Genomic DNA, 17231 nt, shown 5'->3' on the forward strand with positions numbered 1-17231 from the left:
GAACTATTTTCTGATTATTTTTATCAAATTATAACAAGCAATACAAAGTTCTCTTTAATATCTTTCTCAAGCTGAATTTTAATTTTTTAAACTTTACATTATGTAGCATTATGTAGCATCACTAAGCAGTGTACACTATGATATAAATAAAAAAATTTTTTTCTGACATTTCAAAAGGATGTAGAAATTAAAGAGACCAAAGGCCCTCAACCAATTAGGAAAACAAGTGAAATGAATACTATACCCTTAGCATGGCAGGTAGGGCATTTGCCTTGTATGCCACCGACCCAGGTTCGATTCCTTTGCCCCTCTCGGAGAGCCCAGCAAGCTATCAAGAGTACCTTGCCTACACAGCAGAGCCTGGCAAGCTACCTGTGGCGTATTCAATACGCCAAAAACTGTAACAACAAGTCCCACAGTGGAGATGTTACTGGTGCCCACTTGAGCAAAACGATGAGCAATGGGATGACAGTGATACAGTGATACCCTTAGACTGGGAAGACAAAAGTCCATTCACTAAAGTCTAGTACCACATAGTTCTTCGAAAATATTTATTTTATTTTAACTTTGTGGCCTCACCCCACAGTGCTTGAGGCTTCTTGAAGCTCTGTGCTCAGGGACCACCCCAGTGGGGTTCAGGGGACCATATGTGATGCCTAGGATCGAACCCAGTTTTGCTGCCTACAAGGCAAATGCCCTACCCACTGTATTTTAAAATATTTCTTTTAAAGTTAAATAGTTTCAAAGTATTTTGGAAATATAAAATGCCAAAAGTCCACTATGGGGCTAGGAGGCAGCTCAGGGTTCGGGGGCACAAGCCTTGCAGGTACAAGACCTCAGATCAACCCCAGGCACCACACAATTCCTGAGGCTCTCCAGGCATGGTCCTGATGTGGTCCACTGGGTCCAACCAGCACTGCATCATCAGGTGTAAACATTAAACTATCCAGCACAGCTGGTCAAACAGCACTTAAGTGGTCCCTGGGTCCCCTGAGCAGTGCCTGGGAGGCCCCCCAAAAATAAACAATGCACTCTGCACACTCATGAGCATTTTATGACATTTAAGAATTAACACAAGAGTTTTCACATTAGCCACTGCATTTGCAGGGGTAGGATAGGGGCGGGGGAGGCTGCAGGAAGTGTGTTTAAGCAGCATCCACTGAGGAAGGCATGGCTAGCAATCTGGAACAGAAGAGCCCCTTACAGACCCTGTGATGTGTCCCATTAGAATCAATGACAGTCATAAGAAATGACCGGCTGACAGGAAAGAAGCTCAGTACCGTTCATTACACAAGCAAACCTGAGTTTTCTCCCTGTAACTTAGCCTCATGGCTACTGCTATAATCCTCGACTGGCAATTCACTAATGGACGAGGTCATCAGATGCATTTAAAATACAATCTCTCACCTGGCTGGGATGCCACAAGCAGGATACTGTGCTGACTATAATGTCCCAGAGCGGGGACCAGAGCTCGAAACAGCTCCACGTTGCTCTGTACCACGTCAAGGTAGGACTGAGAATTCCCCAGAGAGTTGACTGTGATGATCACCACCTTGGAGTGAGCAGAGGCAGACAAATCTGATGAATAAAAAGAAACAGTCGGAGCTGAAGGTAGAGGTTCTCATCGAGTTCTTATTTCTAAGAAGGCCTTACCCCCACTCTCACCCCGAACCCTCCTGGTAAGTGGAAAGCTTCAAGGAAGGATACAAAGGGCTGGGATTTTTCTGTCCCCAGAAGACTAAGAAAAGTTTTTCCCAATTCTGGCAGAAGAGAGATGTAAAGATTAATCAAAGAACTTAAAGAGCCTACAAAGACATCATCTTTTTTTAAATGTCATTGAGTTTTCTTAGGAAAAATAAATAATATGCTACCCACAAAAATGATCTTATTAAATCAGTGGCAGCCCTGATTTTAAACTATGAGTTCAGGAGTTGTAGTTTCCACAACAGTGACTCAGACCCTCTGGGAGGAGTGGCAGTTAGTGGAAAGGTGGCTGGTAGGAAGGGAGTCAGGCTCTGAACTTTGACCTCTCCAAGTAGAGTAGCTCTTCTAGCATTTATAAAAAATTCTATTCCAGGAGCCAGAGAGAAAGAGAGATAGCTCAACAGGCTGATAATATGCTTTGCATGAGAGATCTGGCATCAATCCCTAGTACCATATTCCCCTAAGCACCACCAGGAGTAAACCTACCTAAGCACATTGTCAGTAGTCCTTAAGCACCACCAGGCATGTGTAAAAAATTACAAAAGTGTGTGCGTGCACGGAATGGGGTGATGTGTGTGTTGTGTTCTTCACGGGTTCTCTCTCTCTCTCCCTCTCTTTCTCTCTCTCTCTCTCTGTCCCTCTCTCTCTCTCCCCCCTGCCCCCGCTTGCGTTCGGTGCTCTCGAACCGCTGTGTATGGACCGGATTGGGATGGCTCCTCCTTATGCTCTGCTTCTGTGTGTGTCACTGTGCTCTCTTCTGTCTGTCTCTCTGTCTCTGTCTCTGTCTCTGTAATCTCTCCTCTGGTCTCCTTCAACACTCTCTGTCTCTGCTTCTGTGTCTTTTCTGCTGCTTCTATGTCTTCCCTTCTTGCTTCTGTGTCTTCTCTCTCCTTCTCTTTCTTCTCCCTGCTTCTCTTACAGTTTTAGTTTATATAACAATCACATAGGGTGGTGACACAAAGGTGGGTTGAATATTAACAAATTAACAAAGAAGGGTAAGACCATTTCTCCAGGAGATTAACAAAATCTCATCTAAGGAGATTACTCCAATTACTAGGAGATCCACTCAAGTGTGAGATCCAAACAAGGGTATGTCGCTTTCTTCCTTCCTCAGATAGTAATAATTCACTTAAATAGTTGTAGTAAATCTACTTCAAATATTTCTAGCAATGTCATTCTGTATAAGCACAGTAAAAGATTTATGAAACTTAAAGTTTGGTTCTTTCTGAGGACATCTCACTATATATTCCAGACCACAGTCCTCAGGCCAGGTTAATCTTCCTAACCCCAGCAGGGTCCTAGTCTCAACGTTACTTTTGTATCATGACAGCATTTGTCTATGACCATGCTCTCAACTTATAGTTGAGTATTGTGGCGCTTTGGCCTGGCCCATTTTGATGACAGGGTAGCTCACAGCTTGCCCTGGGTCCATTCCGTCCCTCATCAGGACCCTGCTTCTGGGGTGCTAGGAACTAAGGACAACTGAGTCAAGAAAGAAGATGCCACTGAGTCAAGAAAGAAGATGCCCAGGAGTAAATATTATTGGAGTCAATCAGCTCCCAAGTTACAAAGCATAATATTAACTGTCTTCCTGTGTCCATACAGAAATGACATTGCTTTAAGGTAAACTAAGTTCCCTGTGGCAAGGCTGAAAGGACAAACCCAATGTTATCCTGCAGGTATGACTCAATAAACAAACAAAAGTAAGTTTCATGCCAAAAAGAGAACATCATTTGAAAATCTTTTTTTTTTTAATTATTTAAAAAAAATTTTTTTTTACTTTGCTGTGTGTGTTGAGGGGGACATACCAGGCAACGCTCAGAGGTTACTCCCGGCTCTGCACTCAGGAATTATTACTGCTGGTGCTCAGGGGATCATATGGGATGCTGGGGATTCAAACCAGTTGGCTGTGTGCAAAGCAAGGCAAGAGCCCTACCTGCTGCACTGTCACTCAGACCTTAGCAAGCCCCTAATTTTTTTAGAGATAAAATGCCTTGGCTTTTATTGAGGCAACCTTGAGTTACATTATTGTATTATTGTAAGTAAGTTTTAAGAGTAATTTGAGAGAGAGAGAGAGAGAGGAGAGAGAGAGAGAGAGAGAGAGAGAGAGAGAGAGAGAGAGAGAGAGAGAGAGAGAGAGAGAGAGAGAGAGAGAGAGAGAGCGCCAAGTGAGCATAAAAGCCTGACCTAGAGTAGAGGCAGGCCATGAGGGAGGGTGGCAGGAGGGTAACTGGGGCCATTGTGGTGGAAAATTGTATACTGGTGAAGGGATGGTGTTGGAGCACTGTATGACAAACCCTATCAATGAACACCTTTGTAACTGTGTATCTCATAGTGATTCAATACAAAACAAAACAAGAGTGCTTTTTCATACTTCAAAGGCAATCTGCCACACCATGCCTATCACCAAAGTTCCATATCCCTTTACCACCAGCCGCTGGCCCCTCTCCATCCTCTGATTGTCTCTGTTCTCCCTCTCTGGCAACCTCAGTTCTATTCATTCCCCACTCCCCAACCCCCACTCCCCCACTCTTTCTTATACTATAGCTCTGTGTCTTTGGTCCTTAGATTCTTCTTGCAGTGGGACCTGCATATAAAGGAGACACTGTTTTCTGGAATTCATTACTCTGACCCTCAAACTATAGTACAGCCACATAACTCTGTGCTAGGCTGTACTCTACATGACAAAAGTGATCAGACATTATTAGCCCCACACAACAAAAAAATAAGGAACCACAATGGCACCGATCCAACCAGCATTTATAGATTAGCATTAGTAGCCCAGGGAGACAATGCGTAATTCCAGAGTTCTAAGGCTTAATTAAGCCTCCGAGGCCATCTTTCTCAACAAGCGTCAGAAGGATTTTCACTTGTGTAATATGTCCACTGGGAAACACAGCATCCAATTTAGTTATATTCTGATATAATTGTGAGGATGACAGTTACACAAACTAAGTCTTGGGTTTTAATGATGCTTCCTTATGATCCTCTTAATTAATTTCTGTGTTCCAGTGTTCAGAGTCGATATCTCGTGGTGAGACAAAACCTCAGCTGAAAGACATAGCTGGAAAAGACAGGTCAGAGAGCTGGAACACACGTTACATACAGGAGACCTAGGTTTAATCCTGGCACCTTAGGGCCCCTTGAGCACTGCTGGGAACCAGGAATAGCCCCGAGCATCTCAGGCTGTGACCCCAAAATAAAAGCAAAAGAAAAAAGAGAAAACTGGAACGCATGTGGTGCTGAGGATGAAACCCAGTTACCCTCCTGCCAGGTCTCCTGCATGTGAAGGATGCACTCAGTCCTCTGAGCTATCTCTCCACATCTCCATTTTTTTTTCTTTTTGGGTCACACCCAGCAATGCACAGGGGTCACTCCTGGCTCATGCACTCAGAAATCACCCCTGGCGGTGCTCAGGGGACCATATGGGATGCTGGAATTTGAACCCGGGTCGGCCGCGTGCAAGGCAAACGCCCTACCCACTGTGCTATCACTCCAGCCCCCACATCTCCATTTTAAATGAAGAACTTCGAGGCACAGATACGTTAAGTATCTCGTTACTAGACACAGAGCTAGTGAGTGGTGAGAATTCAAGCCCAGGAAGTAGTCTGGCTTCAAAGTAAAGAACTATTTATATTTAATATTAGAAACTTATTCAAAAGAAAGAGAGTGAGAGGGAAAAAAATTAGAATGAATCTTAAGCATGTTTATATAAAACTATGACATATGTCCTGTCTTGTTATGGGTTCAAAGAACACTAACTGAACACGATTTTGTGTCTCTGCCCGATACATAATACAGCAGTATACAAGCATTAGAACCAGGCCTTCAGAATGAAAGGCCAGAGCAACAGTAGAGAGGGTGTGAGGGTGAAAATGATGCCATGACAGGCTGCAGGTAACACTAAGTCTCAACTAGGCCTCAGTTTCTTTTTCCCCGGAGCAGGACTTGCAGTTGCTGGTAAACTCCCAGTTGAGCAATCTGCCAAGATAAGGAAGGAATTGGGCAGTTGGGTCTGGCAGGTCATGAAGGGTCACTGCACCCTCCTTAGAAGCTGTTGCTAACCATTGCCTAATTGCTGACCACCATTGTAATAGGGCCAATGCTAAAAATAGATTAGTTTATAAATTCCTTCTTAACTCTGAACCCTACATAAACTGCTTGTGATTTGGAGTCGGGGTCCCTGTCAAGACTCCAGTGTTGGACGAGACTTGGACCCTAGCTCGGGCTAGCACTGGCTCGGGCTAGTAATAAAGTTCCTTTGCTTTCGCATACACACGATAGTGTGTGGACTTGGTCTCTCCAAAATTGGGGATCTGAACCTTGGGCACAACAAGAATAGTGTGTTTGCTTTGCACATAACTGTCCCAAGTTCAATTCCTGGCATCCCATATGGTTCCCAGAGCACTGCCAGGAGTAATTCCTGAAAGCAGAGCAAGGAGGAACCCTTGAGAACTGCCAGGTATGGCCCAAAACAAAAAGGCTTTAGAATGAGACTGGCTCAAACTTTGACCTTATTAGTTACTTATTAACACAGTGATGAGTTTCTTCTTGTGCCAGGAGCTAATCAGCAACTATATTTCCATGACAGCAAGCATCCTATCTCTGTCCATCTCCACAGACAGCTCAGGAAAACCTAAAAAAACCCAGAAAAACCCAGATAGCCCAGAAAAAAACACAGATAGCCCAGAAAAAAATCATTCCTACTTTGCCACTGTTTCTCAAACCACAAACAAGAGACAGTGGGTGGTCATACTCTATATTAAGTGATATTGATCTAGTATCAAATATGTAAAACAAAGTAAATAACATTCATGCCCTAATATACTATTGTTCTCAGACTAGGAGGTTGATGTGGTAAGACTGAAATTAAAATTAATTTTTTAAAAATTACTGATTTATTTTCAAGACTAGGAAAAGCAGGCAATTGTGTTAAATACTGCTATCTAAACACTGTGGCAATCTCAGGGAAATATTCTAGCTAATACGTCCATCTAAATATGTGCATCAGACGCCCTCAGCACAGATAAATTCGGAGCTGCTGAGAGTGAAACGGACCCTCTGCGCCTAAAGACTTTGATTCCAGAGACTTCTTACAGCAATGCACTGGGACTGTGAGCTGGGCTATGCAATTTCTGGCAGAATTTTCCCTGGACTTTATACAGAAATCCAAAACCGACTTAACATCTACAATTGTCAGCAATGTGAAACGGTTCCTTTTTAACAGGTCTGACTTGGGGGGGAAACTCCAAATAATAACAGTGAGTTTTTGTTGAAATATTGAAGGTTATTAAAGTAGCAGTCATTTCTCTGGACTGTGAACTAAGCAACAGCCCCATGCCGGCCGAGGAGAGGAAATATCCCTCTTTCCCGGTTGTTTCCCACTTTCAGGGAGAAACTCGGTGTCGCATCCACCATACTATGAGGCGCGGGAAGGGGGATGAGGGGAGAAAAAAAAAAAAGGAAAAAGGAAAAAAAAAAGTTATGTACTTGGAGCAGTGGGGTTACATATCTCTTCATTCTCAGCAATGGAAAACTAATTATCAAATGCTTCCTTGGTAGTAAGGCTGTCTTTCTTGGGAGGAAACTCCAACAACAATAGTGAGTTTTGTGTTGAAATATGGAATGTAATCAAGGTAAAGAGAAAATGAAGTGAAATTCACCAGTTATACAGTTGGGGGTGGGGGGGCGGGGGGTATACTGGGGTTTTTGGTGGTGGAATATGGGCACTGGTGAAGGGATGGGTGTTTGAGTATTGTATAACGGAGACATAAACCTGAGAACTCTGTAACTTTCCACATGGTGATTCAATAAAAATTTAAAAAATAAATAAATAAATATGTGCACTAGAACCAGTATTTGTATTTCATTTGTCTGGTGTACTGCTAAATCAAGACAAATATACTAGAAAGTTACTGATTATGCTTTTTTCGGCTTATTTTTCACAATGGCTCAAATTCTTAGTTTGTGCTTCCAACTGATGATGATGACCCTGAATTCAGAAACTGTTGAAGGTAGCTATTAAATAGCTTCCCATGTAGGCCTAGAAGATAGCTCAGGCGCCTAGCATGTGTAAGGTCCTGAGTGCGACACCCAGTATTTCATGACTCCCCTCCCAAATAGCACTGTTGGATGTGGCCCCAGTACCACCCTGATAGACCCTGAGCACTACCAGCCACATGGGCAAAACACTGTCAGGTATGACCCCTATAGAATTAATTTTGGAGAGCCAGTGAAGTAGCACAGTAGTAGTTCACTTGTTTTTGCATATGTGAGACCCCGGGTTTAATCCTTGACACCAAACACAAAAAAATTTCCTATCTTTGGTATTGGTGAAAGTACAGTAACTTTGAACATCAAACATACAATCATTAACACCATTGTAACCCTGCCTGTTTATGTTTATGCTGTATGTTTGCATGCTCTTATGTATATATGCATACTCTTCCCCAAAGTGTTTTGAGATTTTTTTTGTGGGGGGGGAGGATGAGTTTGGGTTTGAGCCACAGCCAAGGTTGCTCGGGGGCTACTCCTGGTGCTGTGCTCAGGGATCATTCTCAGTGGTACTCAAACAATGAAGTGACAGGGATCAAACCAGCGTCAGCCACCGAGAAAGCAAGCACACTGACCCCTGTAATACTCTTTTAGCCTCTGATTCTAAGTATTTATTTTAAATCCCAATAGAGCAAAGTACAATTCTATTGATCAATGCAATCATCGATGCTTGTTATGACAGGGTATTGATAAATTTTCCAAAACTATTAACCTAAATTTCTCAAAGACTACTTGATGTATATCTCCATATCACAGAATATATTCTCAAGACGTTACTAATTGTATCACTGTCATCCCATTGCTCATCGATTTGCTCAAATGGGCACTAGTAACATCTAGTTACTATTTTTGGCATATTGAATACACCACGGGTAGCTTGCCAGGCTCTGTAGCACAGCGAGATACTCTCGGTAGCTTGCCAGGCTCTCTGAGAGGGGTGGAGGAATCGAACCCGGGTCAGCGGCGTGCAAGGCAAACGCCCTACCCGCTGTTCTATCACATAAAAGTAATCCAGTTAAGTTCTATCATGAATATACAGTAGAATTAATAGGGGAAAGTAGCATAGAAGCCAACTAAGCTCAATAAACAAAAACAATAATAACAAAGAAGGCTCAACAAGCAACAAACAAGTAAACCCTCAGACACGGACTTAATGACTCCATAATGATTTGTAACCATTTCTAAAAATTTCTTATACTGAAGTATTTGTTGGTAATTCTATAACCATTTAGGTGTAATAAGCAATATATAATAAATTTTTTTGTGTTTGCTAAGGGGGTAGGCCTGGGGCGGGGGTGGGAAGCTGGGGACAATGGTGTGGAAGGTCACACTGGTAGTAGGGATTGGTACAGGAATACTGAATGCCCGAAACAACTGTATTCTGAACAACTCTTTAAACTATGGTGTTTAAATCAAGTATTGCGGGGGCTGGAACAATAGCACAGCGGGTAGGGTATTTGCCTTGCACACGGCCGACCCGGGTTCAATTCCGAGCATCCCATATGGTCCCCTGAGCACCACCAGGAGTAATTCCTGAGTGCAGAGCCAGGAGTAACCCCTGTGCATCGCTTGGTGTGACCCAAAACGCAAAAAAAAAAATAATAATAATTAAATCAAGTATTGCAGGAGAGCAGGGAAGAATTAACAGAGAAACATGAAAGCTGCCTCTCAAGATGTGAACTTGTTTAACATTCTTTGCTTGGTGGATTTTATTTTCACAATTATCTGAAAGAACAGCTACTGTTTTTTGGGGTTTCTGTTTGTTTTGGGGCCACACCCTGCAATGCTCTGGGGCTACTGCTGGCACTTCACTCAGGGATCACTCCTGGCAGTGCTCAGGGGACCATGTGGGATTGGTGGGGATCAAACCCGGGATGAGCGTATGCAAGGCAAATGCCCTACTCACTGCACTACTTGCTCAGGCCCTGAAAGAACTGTTATTGATGGTTAATGAGACACATAGGAAGAAACAATTTTCTCAATCCTAAACAGCCTCACAACCTCTCGGGTCCGTGAACTAAGTTTCCTAGAGTGATTTGGAAGAGCTAAGAGGTCCCTTAAGAACTTCAGTACCTGGAAATGACAGGCACAAGAGAATATCCAGCTCCCCAGGGGGTCCTCTCTAAGAAGCCGACAAAAGGATCATTATTAAAGCAACCACCGCATTCACTCCAGAAAAGGAAAATGAGCTCATTGTTTCCTAGAGGAACCCATAAGCTTGCTAGAACTAGTACACCCAATTTTTATGATCTACAGGTGTTAATTTCAACTTTTGTGATTCATTGTTGTTCTTAATGATTTGTTGTTGTTGTTGTTTTGGTGAAGAAAGAGAGTTTTCATTGAAATTTATTTACAAAGATATGAGGGGAGCAAGAAGTGAGAACAAAGGTTTCTCCAGAATGGAAATACGCAAGCAAAGAAAACACCAAGATAAGCAAGCAGGAGTTTTAGGAAGAATACGGGCTTGAAGAGCAATCCTGGTAGGACGGTTTTAAGACATAAGTTTAGTTCAATGGGCTTTCATTTTATTTTGATCGTGTATAACTGGTAATAAAGTAATATTTTTAATCCCACATTATAAAACATATGCTAATTTAAAGAGCATTAGCAAATTATGGCCTTTTTGGGTTTGTTTGTTTTTGCTTTTTGGGTAACACCCAGGAATGCTCAGGGGTTACTCTTGGCTCTGCACTCAGGAATTACTCCTTGATGTGCTTGGGGGACCCTATGGGATGCTGGGGATCAAACCTGGGTCAGCTGCTTGCAAGGCAAACACCCTACCCGCTGTACTATTGCTCCGTCCCTAGAACATTATGTTTTTTAAATGTGCTGTTTTTTATTGTTGATACAAAAACTCTTTTTGCTCTTCTTAAAACTATTTTAAGGGCCAGGGATGTGGAGGATCAGCAATAAAACATCTTAGATGTGTAAGGCCTAGGTTTAATCCCTACCATCACACACACACACACACACACACACACACACACATACACACACACACACACACACACACACACACACGACTGTTTCGTTAAAATCAACATAATTTCAATAAAACCAATGTAAACTGATTCTGTTAAAATCTTGGTTTGGGGCCAGAGAGAGGTACAGAAGGTAAGGCCCTTGCCTTGCATGTGGCCAAGCCCTGGTATGATTCATGACACCACATACAGTCCCCTGAGCAACATCAACATCGCTCCTGAGCCCAGAGCCAGAGGAATAGCCCCTCAACACCTCCAGGTCAAGTCCGCAAAGCAAAAAATAAATAAAATCAAATCTTGGTTTGGCATTTTTTCCGAGATTAAGTATTAATCCTATTTACAGAGGATAAAACTGAATATATTAGATCCGACAAATCTATTTAGAGCTATATTGTGGCAAAGTACCATTCCCATCTAACTCCAAAACCAGTACTCTTAACAACTATATCATAAAAAGGGATGCAATTTCAGGACAATTTGTATAAATTTTATACTAAGTATAAATTTAAAATAAGTATAAATTTTATACTAAGAACAAAGAATAGACTCTTTTTATCAATTGGAATGCTAGTAATTCATCTGAATATTAAAATAATTACGTATAATCTCTGCATGATGTAGAATAAATAACTGTTAGTTGCCCAATATGTAAAATGAGGAACTTAGGTTAGGTGATCCATTAAAAAAATAATTTTAAATTTATTTGGGGGGTGGGGGGAGCTTCCTAAGTGGTGCTCACAGACCCTGGGAGCCACTCTGGGCAAGTTCTAGCTGTCCAATGGCACGACCTGGGGATATGGTATTGCTTAGGCCCCGCTGTGCTGGGGACTATAACGGGTCACCTCTGAGGTACTCAGGAGGCTCCAGCGTGAGTGACGGTGGGAGACCACGTGGTGTCAGGGACTGAACTAGGACTCACATCCCAGGCACGTGCCTTAATCCCTGTACTATTTCTCCAGCCTAGACTAGTTGGTCTTTAAGATGCTTTTAGCACTAAAATTCTAGGACTCTAGGCAGAGCAGAGATTTTCAGAGTGTATATAGTATATGTGTGTATAACGGTGGTTACATGTCGGTATAGATTTGTCTACCCCATAGAATGTACCACAAACCAAGAGAGAACCCTAACATAAACTATATTCTAGATGACAGTGCTGTGTCAAGGTAGGTTCACCAATATTATCACTCTGGTGGGCAACGCTGATGACGGGAGAGGCTTGGTGGGACAGCAGATACTGGGGAAATCTCAGTACGCCTCAACACTGCTGTGCTGCTGGAACCGTTCTAATGAGTCAAGTTGGCTATTTCTGGGACTCAAGAACAGAGCAAACAAGGTAAACATCTTTTTTTTTTTCTTTTTGGGTCACACCCAGCAATGCACAGGGGTCACTCCTGGCTCATGCACTCAGGAATCACCACTGGCGGTGCTCAGGGGACCATATGGGATGCTGGGATTTGAACCTGGGTCGGCCGCGTGCAAGGCAAATGCGCTACCCGCTGTGCTATCACTCCAGCCCCACAAGGTAAGCATCTTTTAAGCAGGATAACCAGACCTTTGCTGATCTCCACTTTAGGCAGGTTGAAGATGTCAAGGTCCATCATCCCTCCTTTAGTCTCTTCTGAGAGGTCCAAGAGGACAAGTCTGTCTGCAATGCCCTATATGGAACAGTTTGAAAAAAAAATTGCATTATACTGGACATGGGCAGTTAATTTAAATTCACTCAGAAATGACATGTGCTGTCTGTGAAGAAAAACATAACAAGAAACATATGAACAACAAATTACTATGAACATGAACTATGTGATCTTGCACATTTCACTGCAAACTGGCATCTCATTGACCCAGAAAGGATAGTTTGCCAATTCTTTTGATAGGATAGTAAGTAATAAAGGTGGCCAGAAAAATAAAAAATAAAAAAATAAAAATAAAGGTGGTCGGGAGACATTCAGGATATCTGCTATTCTTTAGTTTGTTTTCATTTGCTGTCATAATCTCCATTCTGAAATAACTGAGTTTTGCCATTTGTGTGTTTGCGTGTGTGTGTGTGTGTGTGTGTGTGTGTGTGTGCGCGCGCGCGCGCGCGCTCACGCACATATGTTCTCTTTGGACTATACCTGGTAGTGCTCACAGTTTACTCTTGGCTCTGTGCTCAGAGATTATTCTTTGTGCTGCTCCGTGGAGTGGACTATAATCTGTACGGGGGTAGGGACTTGCTGTCTATAAACTAGTGCCTTAACCCTGTGCTATCTCTCTGTCCTAGGGGGAAATGTCCAGACAGTTCACAAAGAAATATAGAGATTTGTCTAATGGTTAATTACACAGACATGATTTCATGTGCTTTCCTGTTCATGTGCTTTCACGTACTTACTAAAACAAAACTGATGAAACTCAGTACTTTCAGGGGAGACAAATACTAGCTCTATGTGCATATTAGCAGCATAATAAGTTAACTTTTCCTCTCCGAAGAGCAGACTAGTAATATGTAATAGATGCTTATATACCATCCAGCCTCTGACTTATTCATACTATTTTATATAAATACATACATGTATAAATATGTATAAATATATATGTAAATATATATTTCAATATTATATATACTTAAAATTCAAAGAAAAAATAAGCAAATTGTAAAGCATTATTTATTGAAGTATCCTATTTGGTAATAAAGAACTGAAAACAATTCAAATTCTAATTAAGAAGGTACAGTGTACTCAGGTGGAGGAAATAAAATTATATGCCAGATGGCAGCATATGCTGCTGGATTTAAATTTTTTATGACTCCCTAGATTCACCTTAATTATTAACTTAAGTAGAACCTACCTTCAAGATATATGAGTATTTTTGAGGGGGGAGGCAGAGGAGGGAAAGGGCTACAGTCACTGCTGATGGGGGTCACTCTGAGCTCTGTGCTGGAGTTCATGTGGTCTGCAGAGCAAAGAGGGGTCAGCTGTCTACAAGGCCAGAGCGTTACCACTGTACTCTCCAGTCCTGAGGCTTAAATCCAAAGGGAATCACTCAGACGCTAAAACAAATTTTAGTTAAAAAAAAACACATGCCAGCTCTCAAACATAATGACGAAGAGCTATTTTACTCTAGGCTACATCTCTCAAATGACAAAATGCTTTTACACAATACTCTAAAGGGTCTTCTGAAGTGCCCAGGAGGCGTATTTAAACCTTTCTGAAAACAGAAAAGTTTGAATAAAAAAAAAATAAGTGATTAAAAAAAAAATCGGAAACTAGGATAAAATATCAATGCAGGAACTAGGATCCCAAAGTGATGTAGAAATTACCCAAAGGCAATTCATTTTAGAAACTGCTAATTTTAGAAAGAGCCAAAATTTTATTAAGAGTTAAAATGGCATATCTGAGACATAAAATAAAAGATTTTGTTCAATTAAGTCAGATAAATGTAAAGTTGAGGTTTCTCTTAGATTAGGATGATATTGTGTAACTACTAATTAAGATGCAACACCCTTGGTGAATGCATTTAGCTAGATTTTTGTCGATTTACTAAATATATTTTATGGTGAGTGAGGTTTGCCCACATGATAAAATTAAGTTATTATTATATCTTGTATGTTAAATGTCAACTGCCTAAAGGTGCAGGTGTGGACAGGTGTATTTGCAACCACTGTGCTTACGTACCTTTGCTGAAATTGCTAATGTGCAAGCAATTCCCAGTTCCCCGCCTCCAACCACAGTGATTTTATTAATTGCTTTATTCTCATAATTTTCCCAGTTCTTTGAATTTATGTCTGAAACACCTACCAAGAAAATAAAGTGGATTACTGTCAGAATTTTATTTATTTTAGGCATTACTATCTATAATAGTTTGGATGACAGGGTTTTATGCACAGTGTTCAAACACACAAACACTCTGCCACAAGTGTCCAATACATTGTCTCAGTGCATTTTGAGAATTCTTAATAATAAAAAATCTTAATAGCACCTTTAAAAAAAAAAAAAACAAAGAGGAAGCTTCAATATCTTGAACAGAAAACACGATGTATAACTCTATAACAGGTACTCCAAAACTACTCGGCAAGTGAAATGTAAGAGATATAGGAATCTCATTAAACAATTTACTAAATAGAAACTATCCTTTCAAAAAGAAGTTATCTTTGCAAACATTAAAAAAATTATGAAATTGCTGGAGGTTGATCAGATTTTACGAAACCATACTTTTCTGGAGAGCATGACATAGAGTAACTTGTGCTATTAGTTTGCACCAAATGTTTATTAAAGATGCAGATTGAAATTGGAAAAAAAAAAAATTATGAAAGCTGCAAAAAATTTTTTAATAGTTTGTTATTTTCCTTCCTCCCTCCCTCCCTTCCTTCCTTTTCTCTTTTTCATTTTTGGGCAGTATCAGGCAGTGCTCAGGGCTCTGCACCCAGGGATCACTTCTGGTGGGCTCAGGGGGCCATATGGGTGTTGGGGATTAAATCCAGGTTGGCTATGTACAAGGTAAGCGCCCTACTCACTGCATTATCTCTGTGGCCCCTAAATTCTGATTATTACCCTCATCTGTGTTGCAAAAAATACTGGACTGGACAGTTGAATGGGCTGAGTGCATGCTTTGCATGCAAGGGCCTTGCACTGCAGGCTATCTTAAGCACCGCTAGAAGCAACCATTAGTCCCTGAGCACTGCCAGGTATGGTCTCTAAACAAACAAAAAGTTTTTAACACCTGAGCAAAAGTATTTCAACATGAAAGTTTATGGACATGGGGACCAGAGAGAGAGAGCACAGCAGGTGAGGCATTTGCCTTTCACACGGATGACCCAGGGCCAGGGAGATAGCTCAAGGGGCTGGAGAACATGCTTTGCACGCGGGAAGCCAGGATTTGATCCCTAGAGTCCTGGAGTACATTAGGAACAACCTCCAAGCAGCAAGCTGGGAGCAGTCCCTGAACATTGCTTAGCTGTAGCCCAAACCTGCTCACACACCCTGCCCCACTGCAACAACAACAAAAAAAAGAGAAGCAGGAAAAAAAAAAGAAGAAGGGGGTGGAGCAATAGTACAGTGGGTAAGGAGTTTGCCTTGCACTCAGCCAACCTGGGTTCGATTCCCAGCATCCCATATGGTCCCCTGAGCACCGCCAGGAATAATTCCTGAGTGCAAAGCCAGGAATAACCCTTGTGCATCACCGGCTGTGACCCCCCCCCGCAAAAAAAAGAAAGAAAGAAAAAAGATGTGTGTATACATATATATGTATATGTATACATTATATATATATATATATATATAAGAAAGGATGGGGGGGGGTCGTACTCTGCATATGAGAGGGCCAAGTTTAATCCCTGGCACTCCTGAGCACCTAGGAGTGGCTCCAAGCACTGTATATTATTCCCTCCCCCAAAGAAAACAAAGAGGTTTAGGGTTTGGAATCATTCATTAATGTGTAATATATCAAGCAATCTTAAACCAATCTTAAATATTGTATCTGTCAGTTTGAGTAATTATTTTACATTTAAGAAACCACAATCATTGGAACTATATGGTAACAGCTATGACAAAAGTATACAAATTTTATTCACACGTGTATGTACATACACTTTCATGTATTTATAGAGATCACGTAGAAGAGAGTAAATTGTAAGAGTGATAAGCAGTACATCTGATTCTTAAGGTAATTTGATTAACAAATTTACGAACCTTCAGTGATTTTTGCAATATAAGCTAACAAGTCGACCTGCTGAGCCTCATTGGATGATGACAGGGAATACAAGGGAAGTTCTTCTTGAAACTTGACAATCATTTCTTTAATCAATCCAACAATGACCGATTTAGGCTGCAGAGTACACACAAAAGGAAAAGTTAATGGACAGTTACAAAAACTCTGTTAACACTGAAATTTTGTTAACCTATAAAAGTGAAAACTACCAAATCCACATGTCCCCAAACTGAGAAAATGGCCTAAGTGTGCTTACTAGCAGAATAAATAATTTAGGAACAGTCTAGATGTTTTATAAAGTACTTTTTTCCTAACAGTAGTTTGAGCCACACCTGGAGGTGCTAGGGATTGAACAGAGTTGGATGCCTGCATCTGTAGGTATCCCCTTACTGAGTCACTGGCCCCAAATGCTTTTTATTTTTATTTTTATTTATTTATTTATTTTGCTTTTTGGGTCACACCCGGTGATACACAGGGGTCACTCCTGGCTCATGCACTCAGGAATCACCCCTGGCGGTGCTCAGGAGACCATATGGGATGCTGGGATTCAAACCCGGGTTGGCCGCGTGCAAGGCAAATGCCCTACCCGCTGTGCTATCGCTCCAGCCCCATGCTTTTTATTTTTAAATAATTGCAGGCGTATAGAATAGTTTCAAAAACAGTGCAAAGAATTTCCATGTACCTACCAAACAAATTACTCAAACAGTCTCTTTTTCCCTACACATATTTGTGATACAATTGACAATAAGTTGCAGATAGATACCCTTTTACCCCTTTCATGTATATTTCCTAAAAGAAAATCCATAACGA

The 17231-nt window shown here is 41.4% G+C and overlaps 1 protein-coding gene across 3 annotated transcripts in view; it reads right to left on the reverse strand.

The window, feature by feature from the left end:
• The window catches only part of UEVLD (UEV and lactate/malate dehyrogenase domains), a 44959-nt gene that overhangs the window by 13807 nt on the left and 13921 nt on the right, over nucleotides 1-17231 (reverse strand). For 2 of the 3 annotated variants that reach the window (XM_055143336.1, XM_055143337.1), the window contains 4 exons: nucleotides 16403-16538; nucleotides 14390-14508; nucleotides 12292-12394; nucleotides 1408-1578 (listed from right to left, as the gene is read on the reverse strand). In XM_055143336.1, the coding sequence (XP_054999311.1) occupies nucleotides 1408-1578; nucleotides 12292-12394; nucleotides 14390-14508; nucleotides 16403-16538 (529 nt within the window). The remainder of the gene's footprint in view (nucleotides 1-1407; nucleotides 1579-12291; nucleotides 12395-14389; nucleotides 14509-16402; nucleotides 16539-17231) is intronic. The other variant, XR_008630775.1, reaches the window with a different exon arrangement.

This window comes from Sorex araneus, chromosome 6 (genome assembly GCF_027595985.1).
Source record: "Sorex araneus isolate mSorAra2 chromosome 6, mSorAra2.pri, whole genome shotgun sequence".
Lineage (NCBI taxonomy): Eukaryota > Metazoa > Chordata > Mammalia > Eulipotyphla > Soricidae > Sorex > Sorex araneus.